Genomic DNA, 18,008 nt, shown 5'->3' on the forward strand with positions numbered 1-18,008 from the left:
TGCAATGGCCTTATCACTGATCTTACCTCTTGCCGTTCCTGCACGAGCCGTGGCCTCTGAACTTGAATCCTTCTGCCTGGCACGTACCTCCCCTTTTCTGCAGTTACCTGTGCAGAAGGGGTGCATTACTGTCCGAAAACAAAAACCATCACCCCCAATCCTTGTGGTAACGAACAAACAAACAAACCCAGTAAGCGGTTGTGTTTCACAGTTTCTGTGAGTCCGGAATGCGGCTGTGTGGTTTGGCCTCAGCAGATGCCACGAGGCTGTCATCAGGTGCCACAAGGACTGTGTCCTCAGCCCAAAGTTTCCTCTGTTCTAGAGGGCTCACATCCCACATGCTCTCACTCTCATGGCCGGATGCCAGTGTTGACTGTTGTCAGGGCGGAGCTTGAGTGTTCTTACAACATGGCAGATGAGGATGCTCGGGGTGGTCAGTCAAGAAGAGCAAGGCAAATGCTGCCTGGTGATGTAGTTTGAAAGTCTTCCATGATCACTTCTACCACTGGACGCAGGACAAGCAAGTGGCTGGGTCCATCCAATATCCCAGGGGAGAGAGTATGGCCAACAATAGTGTCAGTCAATCTATGAATGCAGTTTAGTTCCGCTCGCTCCGAACGTCGTTAGCCCTGCAGGTTCCCATCTCCCTGTTGCTCATCAAAGGAGCCTCCTCTGCCTCTGTAGAACAACAGCCCCTCTCTCCTGCTTTCCTAATCCTCTATCCTCATCGTAGCTGGTCACATTCAATAAGTCACTTTTTTTTTCATACTTACGCGATAACAATCTCCTCTGCCGTCTGAATATAAACTCCCATGGCCATCATGGCATTCCTGATTGGGTCACTGCGTCCCTACAGTGAGAACCAGCACTGAGGTTGAGGCTAATGAATGCAGGTTGGTCTGGACCGGGCAGGAGGCAGCCTTGATTAGAATCTCCATCCCCTCCTTGCCTGGCAGCGACTCCCAGCTCTGCTTCTGGAGATGTACCAAAAGTGGCTGGCAGAGATGAATGTGTTGTTCTGCCCTTGCTTCTCTATTGACTGGGCTCTGCTCACTCGCTCCCTGGAAACCCCAAGGATAAGGGAACTTATCCGATCCATTCATAAAACCAGCCTTGATGCAGGAGCTGCAGGAGCCCGGTGCAGAAGAAGAGCCGATGCCTTTGATGGATGCTTGACCGGGAGTTAGAAAGCAGGATGAGCTCAGAGACACCCACGACCCTCAAGCTCCCAGCTCCTCTTGGTTTGGACCCAGGACCTTGAGTGACAGGACTCTCAAAGACTGAGAGACTAGACAGAGCCTCTTGTCTCTTCCTAGGACTCAAGTAGGCGAGGGACATAAGTGACTTCCAGGTCTTGTTTGGCAGAAGGAAGTAACTTTAAGCCAACGGGGGAGCCTACTATTCCAAGTAGGTGACTTCATCCCTATAAGAGACACTAGGTTCGTTGAATTACAAGAGAGTAAAAGCCATATAAAATGACATTTTTCTAGATCTTTTGGCTGGCACAAGCTAACATTGTCCTTATGCCAAGCCAACAGTCCAGGGTCTGATGGCGTGCTCTGTTTCACTGCTGAGGAACTTGTAACTCAGGGGTCCAGTGGCTGGCTGTAGGTACTACAGATGCTAAGTGGAGAAAGCAGTGTCCAAATTCAAGCATGCAATCTCCCCTGCATATCCAATATGAATAATATCAAAGACCCCAGTGGAACCCTGGATCCTAGGATAGTATCAAGCACTGTATATACTATGTTTTTTCCTTTACACATGAGCCTATGAAAAGGTTTTATTTATAAATTAGGTATAGTATGAGATTAACATTGATATTTAATGAAATAGGGAAACAGCATAAATGTGATCTTTCTCTTAAAATATTGTGCTTGCTTTTGTGTCTCATAAAATGAAGATGCCTTTGCCTTCGCTTTGGCATGTTCAAATGTCCAGCCACATTCTCCTGCACCTCGGGGCCATTATTAAGTACAAAGGGGGTGACTTGGGCACAGAGCTCTAGTACTCTGTCGGCTAATCTGCTAAAAATAACCACTAAGTGACTAACAGTTGGGTAGCATCTGCAGCATGAATACATTGGATAAAAGGATTGGTTCATGACTCAAGCAGGAGACAACAGGACAGTGCGAGGTTTCATTGTGCCCCTCAGAGAAGTACACATTCATCCTTGTGATCTGCTTATGAAATTTTTTTCATTTAATACTTTTGGAGCTTGACTGACTGCTGGAAAAATGAAAAAAAAAAACCTGTGGATAAGAGGGGACAGATAATGCAGAGAAATAGAGTTTTTAAAAAGGAGGGGGCAAAGGGGGTTAAACTATTCCTTCTATGCTTCAGGCTCCTCTGCGAGAGGAAGGGAATTCTGGTTTCCAAGAGTCTTCCATGTTTCAGTCAAGACAGGATGAGGTGTGCTGCAGTAATGAATTCTGATACCTGAGCGGCTTAATGTAGTTGCATTCTCTCTTATAAAATTATTATAGATCAGATGTCTCTCTTCCTCCGAGTGGCTTCAACTTTTGGAGCATGTAGCCTTCAAAGCCACTCAGGCTAAACGAGAGAAAGGTGGATGGGACATGGTTCTTGGCTCCTGTGAACTGGAAACACCCTCCACTCCATGCACACAAGGAAAAGGCCAATGGCAAGCTAATGATCTCAGTCTAGCAAGGGGACCAGGAAATCGTAGGTCTGCATAGCTAATGAGATAACTCCCTAATGTGTTTACCTCCTTATCTCTTCCCCTGCAGGACAGAGCCCCAGAGCAGCCTCTTGGCGCCAGCCCAGGATGGACCTTCAGAAAAACTGGGCCAACATCTGGCCACCAAGGCCTTTGGTACCAACAGCTGGGGAAGAGACAAGGCCTGCAGGGAGCTGAGTCCTGCCAGAGCACACAGGTGAGACGCTGCACCAATGGCAAGTTCAAGCTGAGTGTGTGAAAAGTTTGCATCTCTGGCCCCTTGTCTTTTCCAAGTTCCTCTTTGAGAGCTTGAGTCATGAGTTAAGAAATGTGTTCTATATTGGGCCAAATAGCCAGTGTTTTAGGTTCGGCTAAATGGCTGTTGTCACAACTATTTGGATTCAGGCACTGAGTGAGTGCACTGGAGTTCTAATGACAATGCATTTATAAAAACAGGAAGCAAGCCAGCCTCAGCTTGCATGAGTTAGATTTCCACCAGCATGGCACGCACTTATGAAAACAAAACGAGGAAAGTTATTTTGGGCTCATGACTCCAGAGGCTTTGCTCCATGCTCGCTTGAGTCTGTGGTTTCTGTGTATGGTGAGGCAGGGTGGAGAGGGAATCAGGGAGAGAGGAAAAGGAAAGAGAAAGGAAAGAGAGGGAGAAAGGGAGGGGGAGAAGGGCAGCACCTTCATTTCTTCCCCAGGTGGGCCTCTTTATTTTTCTACCTTTGTCCCTTCGAAAGCTCAGCGGATATTGCATCATTACATCCACGGCTGCTCTTCCCTCCTTATATGTCAATCATCTCAGGAATCCACATCCAGGGCTGGTCTTCCCTCCTCATTTGCTGTTCTATATATCAATCATCTCAGGAACACCCTCACATCCACACCCAGACACACTCTTTACCTGTCTCCCAGGTATCACTCAGCCCAGTCAACTTGATATGCTAATTTAACCATGACTTGGGTCATTGGTCATGACGAGACGCTCACGTTTAATGATAAGAGTTATTCCCTGACCTGGTGATTCTATTGAGCCTTAGCCCCTCTCAAAGAATAATAATTTCAAACCATCTTTGTGTCCTGAGTTTCAGACCTTTGCACTCATTCTTTAACTCAGCCATTCAGCCAGTGTCTTTTCAGTCCCCGCTAGATGACAGATACTGTGTGCTGGATGGCCATGAGTGTCATTTCACTGAGGCTCATAAAGGTGGTGTGGTGACCAAGCTATGATAACCAGTAATTAAAACAGTGAAGTCTGGAACTTCAGCCGAGGCCAGCAAGAGAGCCCAGAGAAGAAGATGCTTGCTAAGAAGCCTGATGGCCTGGAGTAGACCCCCAGGCCCGGCGCAGTAGAAGGGAAGAACCAACTCCTTGTCTTCTAATGCCCACACGTCTGCCATGACACACATGCAAATATGCCCATGCACAGACATGCTAAATAATGGGGGGAAAAGTAGCTAAGTGAATAAACTCCAGTCTTATTACCTTAACGAAACTAAGCCTACAGTTGATAATGAAGGAGGCAACACATCTTTACCTCCTGGTTTTTAATTTTCTACCTTACACACATAGAACCCAATCCATTATTGTCTCATCTCGCTATGTTCATTACACATTGGTGTGTGTGTGTGTGTGTGTGTGTGTGTGTGTGTGTGTGTGTGTACATGTGTGAGTGTGGGTATGCATGCACAAGTGTGAGGGTGCATGTGAGGAATGCATGTATGAGCGTGTGTGTGCATGTGGATGTGGGATTGTATGATGTGCATGTGTATATCTGTATGCGTGTGTGTATGTATGTGCATGTGTAAGTTTAAGTGTGTGGGGGTGCATGTGTGCATGTGAGTGTGTACATGCATGTGTGAGTGTATGTGTATGAACGTGTGAGGATGTATGCACACATGTGTGGAAACATGTGCATATGTATGTGTGCATGTGTGAGTGTGATACACACACATGTAGCTAACACATGGATATGTGGAAACGAGAGATCACCCTCAAGTGTTATTCCTCGGGCACTGCTTACCTTGTTTTCCACAACACTGTCTCTTATAGGGACCTGAGGCTCACCAATTAGGTTAGGCTGGCTAGCAAGCCCCCGATCTCCAACTGTATCCGTTGCCCCAGTGCTTTGATTGCAAGCACACACCATGAAGCTTGGTTGTTTTGTTTTGTTTTTCCCGATGTGTGTGGTGCATTTTGAACTCTGGTCCACGTTTCAGTTAAACAGCCGCAAATGGGACTATGGAAATCTCCTTCTAAAGGTCGAGGAGAGGATTGGGATAGATTGGGCACTGCGGTAGTTGTGCCTGATAGGAACAGGGGAGGGGAGGAAAGGTTTGTTTTGGCTCCTGGTTTCGGGGGTATTTTTAGTGATCATGGTGGTTAGGGAAGAGGTGATGGGAGAAGGCCAGGACAGTGCGGGGGGCGGGGTCAGAACCAGAGCAGGGGTCACCTTCAAAGACCCACCTCCAACGACCTACCTCCATCACCCACACTCCACTAAAGCCCATGTGGTCTCCCCAGAATAGCTACACCCACCTGGGAAGCAGGGTTCAGACATGAGCTGTGGGGGGGGGGCGTTGTAGATTCAAACTGTGATAGGTGTGTGTGTGTGCCCTGGCAGTAGGACTGGGACATAGAAGGCCCTCAAAATGGAAAAGTGCAGGTTAAGAGCATCAGAGAGCCAGAGGAGAAGATTCTGGGCATGCAAATCTAAAGGCAAGAATGATGCTGCGGCGTTATGAGCTGAGCTATGCGGTGCGTCTGCGTCTCTGTCGTCTTCTGTCTACGATTGATTCTCTGAGGAGTTAGAAGCCACAGTAAATGATGGTAATTAATAACCATCATATTAGTGATAGGAAAAGTCACAGCTTATCCAAACTCGAGAGAGGGAGGGAGGGAGGGAGGGAGGGAGAGAGAGAGAGAGAGAGAGAGAGAGAGAGAGAGACAGACAGACAGACAGACAGACAGACAGATACAGAGAGAGAGAGAGAGAGAGAGAGAGAGAGAGAGAGAGAGGGAGGGAGAGGGAGAGAGAGAGGGAGAGAGGGAGAGAGAGAGAGGGAGAGAGAGAGAGAGGGAGAGAGGAAGAGAGAGAGAGAGAGAGAGAGGGAGGGAGAGAGAGGAGAGAGAGAGAGAGAGAGAGGACTTACAGAAACTGAGAAGACACAGCCCTGAGCTGTGCTCCACAGCTACACACTCACGGTGTAGCCTAGAGCTCTGAGGGCAGTGGTGAACAAAACAGCACAGGTCAAATCAAGCACAAGAGCCAACGATGCAATCAACATAGGAGGCAGACACCCAAGTGCAAAGACCTCTGCCCAAAGCAAACATTTCTCTATCCTCTGATAATAAAAATGGAGTGGCTATGCAACCAGGCCCGTTGTGAGTATCAATCACCAAGCACTAGGACCTGCGCATAACTGTTCATGTTGTATCTTACCCGACTGAAAAACGCAGCAGATTTTCCCCCCTCCAGCACTACCACACAGACGTGGGTAACAAACACCCTGTGTTGCAAGGCTGCCAGTCAATAGGAGTTTTTCAGCTCTATTGTCGTCTAATGGAACAACTATCTCATCAGTCGGAATGATGTTACGTGGTGTGTGACTGTCACACAATTTAATGTAGCCAATGCCAGTCCAAGGCACCCAGGTCCCTGGCTTAATTCCCACCTCTTAGGTGATGGATATATATATATACACATACACACACACACACACACACACACACACACACACACACACACACACACACACACACACATATATATATATATATATATATATATATATATATATATATATATATCGAGCTAGGAAGGGAACTAGAGTATCAATCCAGGTCTGTGCATTTCTAGAATAATCATTCCTTACTGCTGTTTTCTTCATCTCTAACCTCCGCAGATTTAGCCACTATATGTGGAGCCATGATTGCCACATCCTCAACCACTGCACATTTTAAAACCACACATGTAACTGAGTACTTCTCTTCATCCATGTATGCTTAGTAGCTGCATACTTCCCCTCTGCCTCCTACACAGTGTGGACCTAGCCGCTGCACACTCACACTCATCTCTGTCTCCTGCACAGTGTGGTGGACCTACCTGCTTCACACTCACACTCATCTCTGCCTTCTGCACAGTGCGGACCTAGCCGCTGCACACTCACACTCATCTCTGCCTCCTGCACAGTGTGGTGGACCTACCTGCTTCACACTCACACTCATCTCTGCCTTCTGCACAGTGCGGACCTAACCACTGCACACTCACACTCATCTCTGCCTCCTGCACAGTGAAGTGGACCTATCCGCTGCACATTCACACTCATCTCTGCCTTCTGCACAGTGCAGTGGACCTACCCACTGCACACTCACACTCATCTCTGCCTTCTGCACAGTGTGGACCTAGCTGCTGCACACTGAGCCACTTGAACTTACTTACTGTCGCCTGCTGTAGTACCTGCATCATGGACCACTGCGGTTGACTATCAGACATGGACCGCCAATGTGAACAAGCTTTGTGTACACGACCACTGTGTGCCTCCCTGCTGTCTGTGATGCACTTCATAGAGTCAGGGTAGAGTAAAGAGATGGGGAATGTGGCTCCATATGTGCAAAAGCTTTGGGACATTCTGTAGGGACCTCACTTGTGCCAGGTCTACTGAATCCGAATGTTTTTCAGCTTTATGCTATATTTAAACCCGAGTCTAGGATGCTGGTTCTTAGATCACTTGCCCCCCAAGACTTTAGGATTCTAGATGTTAGAAGTCTTGGTCCTGACAATGGAGTCTTTCCTCGTTCTTGACACACATTTTCACTCATATCCACCCCCACATTCCCAGCAGCCACTGCTCTAGGATGTGCTCCTATGAAACAAAAGCAGAGAGCCGGGATCCTTCATCCATTACTTGGTCATTTGGCACATGCTCACTAGGGTCTCGCTGTGAGTCAACTATTCTTTGGAGAAAGAAAGTTGGAAGTGGTCCACTGTGCCTTTAAAGGTAGCCGGTCCATCTTCTAGATGGTCTGTTGTGTTTCGTGCCTTGCGGCATGTAGGAGTGATTCAGTAGCCAGGGATTCAGTTCTTATGATGTTTATATTAAACTTGGTAGAGGTGACCCTCATATTCATTCATATCTCTCTCTCTCTATCTATCTATCTATCTATCTATCTATATGGAGAAGTGGAGACAGGAGGTCCCTCATAGTCACTGGCTAGCCAGCCTCACCTACTTGGTGAGCGCCACGCCAGTAAAACATCCTGACTCAAAAAAAAAAAAAAAGAAAAAGAAAAAGAAAAAGAAAAAAGAAAAGAAAGAAAAAGAAAAAAAAGAAAAAGAAAGAAAGAAAGAAAAGAAAGAAAAGGGGGTGACACTTATTGAATTAAACCCATAGTTGTTCTCTGGCCTCCAAACACCTTCTAAATATTTGATATCAAAATATATAAAACTCTTGGTATGTAGTAAGCAAGCCAGTGCTAGTTTTGTTGCTAGTAAAGTAACGGGAATAAGAATAATACTGGTTGCTCCGGCAAAGGTGAACTGAGCCCACGTTTCCGTTCTCAAGCTGCTTGCAATCCGCAGCCATCTCTCTCCGCTATAGGATAGTGTTGTTCTTTTTCCTAATCCCTGGAGCCTGCCCCAATTATAAAAGAAGATAACGTGACTTCGCTTAACTGCAGCCTGGGCGTTTGAATTTAACTGAAGGGGAAATAATTACTCCTGAAGAGCGGAGGTTTTTGAGGTTCTGTGAAGCCATGTGAGATGTGTATCTTGTTACATTAGACCCAAGCAAATACACTTTTAATAACCAGCTTCTACTTAACACACTTTCTGCCTCCCGAAATTTACAGCAGGAAGTGTAGACGGGATGGAGCGGGGGAGGGAGTGGGTTGAACTGCCAATTCATTATTTTTAAAGTGATTTATTTACCGAGGTGAGGTGAGCCATTTGCAAATTCAATAATAAATCTATTAAGGGGGCAGTTAACCTCTATAAACCTTGTTTTAAATAATCAATTGGTGTTTGGGTAGCTACAGTGTCTATCTCATTAGGTGGGCATTAAGTCCTTATTTGAGACGTTTAATCTGAGGTGTGACCGGATCAGCCATGAGGTGGCAATTAGATGCTCACCGTGGGTCCTTGATTCTCCAAGGAGCTGCGCACTCTCCCTTTCTCTGGCCGTGACAGCCTAGCCATGGAGCCAACGGATCCTCTTATGCTTGACTTCTGCTTTCCCACAGTGCCTCCCAAGACAGAGACCTGACACCACCACCTTCCTCCAGGGGGAAAAAGAAAAAGAAGAAATCGACCAGGAAGAAGAGGAGGAGGTGAGGGTTCTGAAGAGACACGGGAGAAGGAACAGCACTGGAGTAATATGGGTTTACAGTCTGGAAGTCTCTCCACCTTAGGTTCAAAGCCCTCCTTTGCCTCCTAACTACCTGCGTGACCCTAGGTTCCACCTTCCTGTGGCTCTTGCCCCCTCCCTCTTCTTCAAATGATAGTAAAAACACCAAACTTCTTGGGATTGTGTGAAAGTTAGAAGAGAAATGACCCTAGGTCTGGTGGCTCATGCCTGTCATAATAGTACCTGGGAGTCTGAGGCAGGAGGATAGCTGTGAATTTGAGGACGGCCTGGGTTACATAGGGCATTCTAGGTCAGCCTGAGCTACAAAAGTGAGACCCCATATCACAAAAAAGAGAAAGAGGAGGAGGAAAATATGGAGGCAGCTGACACGGTGGTTAGCAATTGTGTATGACCGATTAATAAGAAGCGGTTATTACCACGGATGTTGAACTTGAGTGGCTAAGTGCAAAGATTTATGCCAAACACCTTGCTTGCTTGCTTGCTTGCTTGCTTTTGCTCCCGGCCTCGTGTTATGCCCATTTCAGAGATGGGAAGAAAAAGGCTTATCGGACTGGAATGACGGAATCTGCATTGGACTTGCTTCTTAAGATTCTCTCTTGATCCAGGGTTAACATTTTATATTAATACCAGCTCGTGTCTGTTTTAATCTTCGAGAATTTCTTGCTGTGCACAATTTTTTCAAGATGGCTTTTATACTTAGAAACATTCCCAGAGTCCAAGGGAGGAATCACACCAAACCTCCCAGGCGGTGTTCAGAGAAGCCTGCAGGGGGCAGCAGAGAGCAATGTCTGGACCACTCGGCCTGGGACCCCAGGCTTGCAAGGGTTTTTCTCTCTCTCTCCTCTGCTTAGCTAGCTTTTTAAGGATGGAGTCACAGATGTGTGGGTGGCATCCTCCGTTCCAGCCATCATAAGGTAGGGCCTAGGCTCGAGGAGAATTGAGTTTCTCGTTTTTAGAAGATTGCAGAACTTAGAGGAAACAGCCCATGCTGTGAGTTTGCCCAGAGTTAGTCTCTGAAGTGTTGACTTGTTCCTCATCCCATTTCCCTTTGCTGATAGTTTTGCTGAGGCTACCACGTTTTGTTTTGTTTTGTTTAATAAAATAAAGTTAGCGTGCATTCTTTAAAAAGTTGGGATATTTTAGCCGGGTGAATCCCGGCACTTGGGAGGCAGAGGCAGGCAGATGGCTGTGAGTTCGAGACCCAGCCTGGTCTACAGAGCAAGTCCAAGATAGTCAAGGCTACACAGAGAAACCCTGTCTCCAAAAACCAAAAACCAAAAACCAAAAAAAAAAAAAAAAAAAAAGGGATATTTTATATGGATTTCTAGAACATTCTGAACCCCAATCCCTGTCTGAGAGGCCGCCGCTTGCTCTTTGGTTCTCAGTCCTCACCACTCCCTATTGTCTCCCAGCTAGCTGTTCCATTCATCTACCCTATTAGAGAGGCTCCTGCTAGCCTTCAGCTTGTAGCCTCAGTTACTAGCCACTGTGTCAGTGAGGGGAAAACAAAAACAAAAACAAAACAAAACAACAACAACAAAAAACCAGAGACCAGCTGCGATTCTCTCAAGTGGCCTGTGAGTTGCTGCTGGAGTCAAGATGGGAAATCAGGTCACCACAGTGTCACGCTGAGTCATCACCATGGCCTTAGGGAGGGTAACTGTTTCCCAGGGCCGTTGGTGGCTTCACACGTGCTATGATTTCAGGGGCACAGCCTAACCAAGGAGACAACAGAGAACAGAACACAGAATATGGAAGAGCTTGCTGGGAGTGCTACAGAGGAGACCAGGAAGCCTTTTAGATTTAACTAAGAGGGTAGCTATGGGTTGATGCTGTCGGAATGAACAAACCATGGGAACAGAGAGAATTCTGTTCAAATCTCAGACCACCACCCATGTCATGGCTGTGTGTCTTTGGGAAGGTCACTTTTTCTCTCTGAACTCATGGCTTTGTTGTTGTTGTTGTTTGTTTTTGTCTGAAAAGGGGGGATAGCAACCATATCTAGTTAAGATAGCGGTAGGGCACATGACACCTAACACAAAGGCAAGCTATTCTCAGTATGGGGATTGTCTTTATATACGGTCCTGGAAAGAGCCAAGACGCTATGTCATGATGGAGAAGGGACGTGTGACAGCCTGTCTCTCTCCCTGCAGGTCCCCATCCTACAGCCCATCACCAGTCAAGAAGAAGAAGAAGAAAAGCTCCAAGAAGCATAAGCGACACAGGTACTGCCCCTCCTCCTCCTCAGACAGGGATGCCTCAGGTGTGGCAGGAGTCAGGGGGGCCCCCCCCGAAGGTCACAGGAAGAACCTCGCATCATCTATGTAGCATGCTCACGCTGTCACTTTTATCTCCATCTTATCGTGAATTTACATTCAGGTCGAGATGGGACTCTTGTGGGGAAGGAATAAAGAGCCGTTAAAGCTAACTGAGAACAGAAAGGGATCTGATTAGAAGAAACCAGGAGGGTTTGGGGACCAGCCAGGCCTGGAAGAGGGGCTGGAGATAAGGAGTAGAGAACTCAGGCAGTTCCTCCTGCTTCCCAGTGTGTGTGTGTGTGTGTGTGTGTGTGTGTGTGTGTGTGTGTCAGGGTAGTACTCCCTGCTTCCTAGTGTGTGTGTGTGGGGGGGTGCTGTGTGATGTCCCATATCTGCCACATCACAGGCCAAGCCAGAAACATGTAATATCTTTGTCATTATTTCAAAGTCCCAGGAAAAGGCCTGTGTGTGGCTCCCGCTGTGTCCTAGAGGGCAGGTTCATGTAGAAGAACGTGACAGCCAGGGATCCCAGCCTTGGGTAGGGAACATGGAGAGTCATGGAAAGGCCTCTTATGATTCGGACTCTCAGTCCAGGTGCTTACTATACACACTCATGCATGGATACATGCACAAACACAATACACACACACATGCACACGCACACACACACTGAAACAACTGCATATGTATATTTACAGAGGGGGAGAAGACTACAAACTAGCGATGCCAATAGGCCAAGCCAACATGTTATAATTGAGAAATTTTGTAAAAACAACACTTCCGTGGCACTGTTCTTCTGCAAAGGAAGTCATGTACATGGAACCACTTCCTGTGGGTCACTGTCAGCTGGCTCAGGGGAGCCTCATGTTCTTGGGGCCACCAGCCTGCTCTACATCATGCACCACCTAAGCCTTGCACTTGGCTGTGGGTTTTAGCAAAAGGATGGCTTGCGATTTGTTCTGGTTTATTTGCGTCTTCCAATGCCCCTATATGGTTCTATTGTGTGCAGTTACCAAAGGTCAGGGGTCATCTGGGCTTTCCTCTTCTTCAAAGTGGCACTAAATAGTTTTTTCAGTCCAGGGGTTTGGCCACATCTCACCCTGTGTTGCTAGAATGTTCTCAAGCTCAGTTTAGTCCTACATCCACTACTGGTGCATCTCTGGTGAGATGAGGCTAGTTTAGAGACATGAATCATTTTTACCGTGGAGCCTGATGCTAAGGCAAAAGGCATGCCCATGAGTGTGCATGGACTTCTGTCACCTGTGCCCATGAGTGTGAATGGACACCTGTCACCTGTGCCCATGAGTGTGCATGGACTTCTGTCACCTGTGCCCATGAGTGTGGATGGACACCTGTCACCTGTGCCCATGAGTGTGGATGGACACCTGTCACCTGTGCCCATGAGTGTGGATGGACACCTGTCACCTGTGCCCATGAGTGTGGATGGACACCTGTCACCTGTGCCCATGAATGTGGATGGACACCTGTCACCTGTGCCCATGAGTGTGGATGGACACCTGTCACCTGTGCCCATGAGTGTGGATGGACACCTGTTACCTGTGCCAATGAGTGTGCATGGACACCTGTCACCTGTGCCCATGAGTGTGGATGGACACCTGTCACCTGTGCCCATGAGTGTGCATGGACTTCTGTCACCTGTGCCCATGAGTGTGGATGGACACCTGTCACCTGTGCCCATGAGTGTGGATGGATACCTGTCACCTGTGCCCATGAGTGTGGATGGACACCTGTCACCTGTGCCCATGAGTGTGGATGGACACCTGTCACCTGTGCCCATGAGTGTGGATGGATACCTGTCACCTGTGCCCATGAGTGTGGATGGACACCTGTCACCTGTGCCCATGAGTGTGGATGGACACCTGTCACCTGTGCCCATGAGTGTGGATGGACACCTGTCACCTGTGCCCATGAGTGTGGATGGACACCTGTCACCTGTGCCCATGAGTGTAGATGGACACCTGTCACCTGTGCCCATGAGTGTGGATGGACACCTGTCACCTGTGCCCATGAGTGTGGATGGACACCTGTTACCTGTGCCCATGAGTGTGGATGGACACCTGTCACCTGTGCCCATGAGTGTGGATGGATACCTGTCACCTGCCGCTGCCAGTGCAGGGGACTTTTCACACCTGGATCCCAAAAGCCAGGTGGCTTCTCATTCAAGGCCTATAATCCCAGCTACTTAGGAGTCTGAGGCAAGAAGGCCACAAGTCCAAGGCCAGCTCAGGCAATTTAGTGAGACCTTGGAGAGAGAGACTGGTGGGGGAGAATGAGAATGAATATTCTAGAAAATCCTAAAGCCTTCTCCTAGGTGCCACCCTTCCCCAGCCCAGTTTCTCCAAGTCTGAGTCATGAAATACTTGGTTTACAACAGCTGGTGATTTTGGAGATAGCAGCAAGAGATAGAAGACATATTGAGCCCCCCTCCAGTTTTTAATAGAACTTTAATCTTAACTATAATCATCTTAAAAAATCAGTTTGCTGGTAGGATCAAATCCAATATTTCTTTCCAATGAAGCGCTCTAGCTAGTTGTCATTGTGATAGCCCTCTCTTTATATCAGACTTTGAGGACTTTTAAAAAACTTCATTTCCACCTATACTCATGCTCAAGTTCAGAGCCCCAAAATCAAACAGTAACCAAAACCCAGCGACTGCTTTCAAATTCTTCCCACCCACTGGGTCAGCAGTGATTATAGGGAAAAGAGGTCTGGACTCCACCAAGGATGCACCTGCTGGATCCAGAAACTGTTGCAGGGGGAGCCACAGAAAGGGGGCCTGGGGGAGGGGGGGGGGGAAATAGAGGGGACCAGGCACTTAGTTTTGGCCCTCACTGCATCCCATGGTGCCATCGGGATGGAGGGAGTGAGCTTGTACATGCTTAATACAGAGCCCGATGCACAGCAGGGGTTCTTCATGTGGGGGGGGGGGGGAAGGGGAGGGGGAGGGGGAGGAGGAAGAGAAGGAAGCCACAACTAAGGAGAGGGATGAGAGGACTTGGGGAGCAGAGCACATTTTCCCATGTCCGCCACCCCCCCATCCCCCTTCATCCAAGAGAGGCTTGCTGACAATTATGAGCGTTGGTGGGCTTTGACCTGGAACTTAGTATATAAGGCAGGCATTTCCCATGTGGGCTTCATGCTCTTTTAATCTGATGTGGGCGGAGGTCCAGCTAGAGTCCTGAGCCCTGCAGGGCTCATCCCAGGAAGACAAACTTACCAGTGTTTATTCTCCCCCCTCCCCCGCCCCTCCCTTCCTTCTGTCTTTCCTTCAAATCAGGTCTTTCTCAAAGAAAAGGAGACACAGGTAAGACCCTGGCTGCTTCCAGCTGCCTGCTCAGCCTTCTGCTTCTGAGGGCTTGCTCTGGGCAGCTGCCCGGGTGGGCTCCCCAGCTTCCATCCCTGTGCTCCCAGCTGCCTTCCTGGGCCTCAGTTCTCTCAACAATGAACATGGAGCTCTCTGTATTGCTCCTGGACCGAACTCTGGCCAGACATTGGAAGTCAAGGGTCTTAGGAGACACAGGCCCTTCTCACTCAGCCATAACTTTGGTTACGTCTGGGCAACAAATAGAGAACATGGCCGGAGTGACATGAAGCTGCCACAGGGACTCACACAAACTGGGCCCTACCCTTAGCCCCTTCTACAGCCTCCCTCACCCTTGAGCGGTGGGCATGTGGATGGTTCCCATTTGATAGATGGAGAAACCGAGTCTAAGACAAGAGAAGCCGGGGCCACAGCCAAAATGCAAAGCCAAAGCTGTCAGATAGGGTGTGTATACAGGCGACAGTGGCTTCTTCAGTAACAACAGCCACATCTAGAGCCATTGGGGAAGGCAAAGCCCCCATGTGTCCATTGATGAGTGAACAGTCACATGAGTATCAGCGTCACTGGTTACCAGTGAGTAGTACTACGCAGTCAGCCATAGGGCTTAAGCTGTGGATTCCTCCCTGGGTAGTTGAGGCAAGTGATCTCAGAGAGATCAAGTCGCTTGTGTGATGTCACTCACCTGAGCAGCAGAGGCGGGACTCAAACTTGGGGTGGTGTCACTAGACAAAATTAACGTCTTCTGCCCTCATTCAGGACCTTGGTAGACAGCAATGGGTTTTGGTGAACAGTGAAGCCAGTCTGGTTTGAGGTAGCAGGCTTGCTTTCCCAGACTTCTGCCTGTCTACACGGGGACCCCGGGTCTTCATTTACTTGAATATTCATGGGCAGAATGTTTCATAACCTACTAAAGCCGACCTGTCTTTGTCTGTCTCTGTGGCTATTCTATACCCTTGACCAGCAATCTCAGAAGACCATGGTCTAGGCCACACCCCAGGACAGCTGTGTGATCCTGCCCATTTCTACATCGCTAAAAAGGTGCCCTTAAAAGCTGTGCCTCCCCCCATAGGTGGCGGGGACAATAGAGTGTGATTGTTCACACAGAGTACTTAGCGCTAAGGCCTCAGCATGGCCGATGCTGCGACTATGGCCTTTCTTACTGCTGCAGTTATTAGCCTAGCAGAGTGAACTTGGCCTCCTAGGCCGGCGCCCGATTCTCAGCGCAGCAGTGTGAGCCAGGATCCCGGGTCTAATGCACCACCTAAAGACCTTGACATTTGAACAATCTGCCTGTGTTTACTCTTGAACTGCACTCAGTGCTTTGCTTTGCTTTCATCTTCCAATTAACCAGCCGTTTTCTCATTCAGCTCCTGTAGCCCTAAAAGCAAAAGACGGGAAGAGAAGAGGCACAAAAAGCAGTGAGTAGTCAGATGCCCCAGAGCACGCCGTGCAGTTTGAGGGATTGGAGGCCTGGCCTCTCCTTGCCTGGGAGTGTTAGCCATGAAATAAACAAGGACAGGGGAGGGAAGGGGAGGTGGCTGAGAGGGAGGAAGGAACCCTGAAAGTGAGAGGTAGGGTATGCATGAATACACAGATTGTATATGATATGTGGGTGTGTGCATGTGTGCTTGTGATGTACAGTGTATGTGTTTGTGCCTGAAGTGCTCATTATATGTCAAGCATGTATGTAGACCATGCATATGTTCGTATGTAGCTTGTATAAATGTAGTGTGCACATCATTTATAAATGTCTATACATTTTTATGCCGTGCAAACATCTGTGCACACAGTCTACACAGTGCATGTGACGTGGGCACATTGCATGTGTGCATGGGATCTAGCTGTGTTCACATGAATGCATTTGTATACTTGTGTGTGTGTGAATGTGGCAGCAGACAGCATTCGCATAGGGGTACTATGAGCCCACATGTGTGGATTCTGTTTGCTCTGTGTGTGCACTCAGTATGAACACTGTGTGTCATCTGTACATTCTGGGTAGGAGAGTGTGTGACAGCCTTTACCGGGGCACATGTCTGTGTGGTTGTATGCACGGATTATGGGATGTGGTCCTGTGTGTGTGTGTGTGTGTGTGTGTGTGTGTGTGTGTGTGTGTGTGTGTGTGAACAAGCTTCCACATGCATATTCTGAGGACTGGTTTACATAGCCTGGCTTACAGTACAGCATCCCCCATGAGTCCTGAGTCTCAGGCCCAGCTGTTGCACAGTTTATAGCTGGTAGTAGAAATTCAAATCAGCCAGTACTGCCTGTGGAGTTTAGTTCCCCATCAAATTAAAAGTAAATTTGGTTACAACCCACCTACTTTATACCCTGTAAACGTTAGTGCAATGTCTTTTCCAATCAACTAATATTTTATCTCCCGCCAAGAAGCATCTAAAGAGAGCATCAAAGACAAGGAGAATGAAAGGACACTAGCTTCTGAGGAGGGAAAAGAAGAGGCAGGGCACAGAGGGAGGGCGCTCAGCGTGGCTGCCTCAAAGGGTCCCTTCATTCAAGGTCAGCACAGAGGAGGGCATTTGAGTCAGCACTGTTAAGACATGCCCCCCCCCCCCCCGCTCCAGAAAGGAGGAGGAGAGACCCCAGTAAGACCAGGGAAGAACTTCCCCATTGGCCGGTTGGTTTAAATAAATTCATCAGGAGAAAACAGTATTAACCGCAGGAGTCCCTCTACAGTCCCCTGCAGCGGGTCCTATTGGAGCTGGTGACACGCGTGTGTTTCAGCTGTGGTGTTTTCACTCTCAGCTCACACTATATGTTCCACAGATAGCGGTAGCCTTGGGCCTGGTAGCCTCAAGGGGGTAATGGTGATGACACTGAGGCGGTCGCCCTGTCCCATGTGAGAATGCTGGCAGTTCATTACCAGAAGCTGGACAAACCACACCAGTCAGGCCAGAGAGCAAGAATCCCAGGGACTTCCAGGAAGCGGTGGCTTGTTCTTACCAGGCTAACCAAGAGTTAGATATATCCAAGTTAGTCCTTTCGCCCCCACGTGAGGCCTTGGCACTCGGCAGTGAGCACAGGGGATGGTACGGGAGAGTGGTGGAGGATGAAAGCTTGGGGCACAGTGAGGACACCAGTGGGGGAGGTGGGGCTTGCCGAGAAAGGGGATGCTAGGCTGTCTGCTAGGCACATAGTGTGGGCTCTCTGGCCTCCGTTTCCTCGCTGTGCCATGGGAAGAGAGAGAGGACTAGCAGTCATCAGTTGTTGTGAAGAACGGTAGAATCCGTAGGAGGAAAACGATGAGGATGCAGTCGGGCCTGAGGGATGCATTAGATACGGATGACCTGAGGTCTGTTGCCCATCCTCCTCCCGAAGGTCTCTCAAGCCAGAAGACAAGC

General features: G+C 48.4%; 1 protein-coding gene across 1 annotated transcript in view; it reads left to right on the top strand.

The window, feature by feature from the left end:
- The window catches only part of SRRM4 (serine/arginine repetitive matrix 4), a 156,611-nt gene that overhangs the window by 105,803 nt on the left and 32,800 nt on the right, over positions 1-18,008 (top strand). Inside the window, exons 2-6 of the mRNA XM_084762187.1 lie at positions 2,751-2,897; positions 8,927-9,013; positions 11,205-11,276; positions 14,608-14,634; positions 16,020-16,070. Coding sequence (XP_084618313.1) covers positions 2,751-2,897; positions 8,927-9,013; positions 11,205-11,276; positions 14,608-14,634; positions 16,020-16,070 — 384 coding nt within the window. The remainder of the gene's footprint in view (positions 1-2,750; positions 2,898-8,926; positions 9,014-11,204; positions 11,277-14,607; positions 14,635-16,019; positions 16,071-18,008) is intronic.

The sequence above is a fragment of the Acomys minous genome, assembly GCF_964271855.1.
Source record: "Acomys minous genome assembly, chromosome: 16".
Lineage (NCBI taxonomy): Eukaryota > Metazoa > Chordata > Mammalia > Rodentia > Muridae > Acomys > Acomys minous.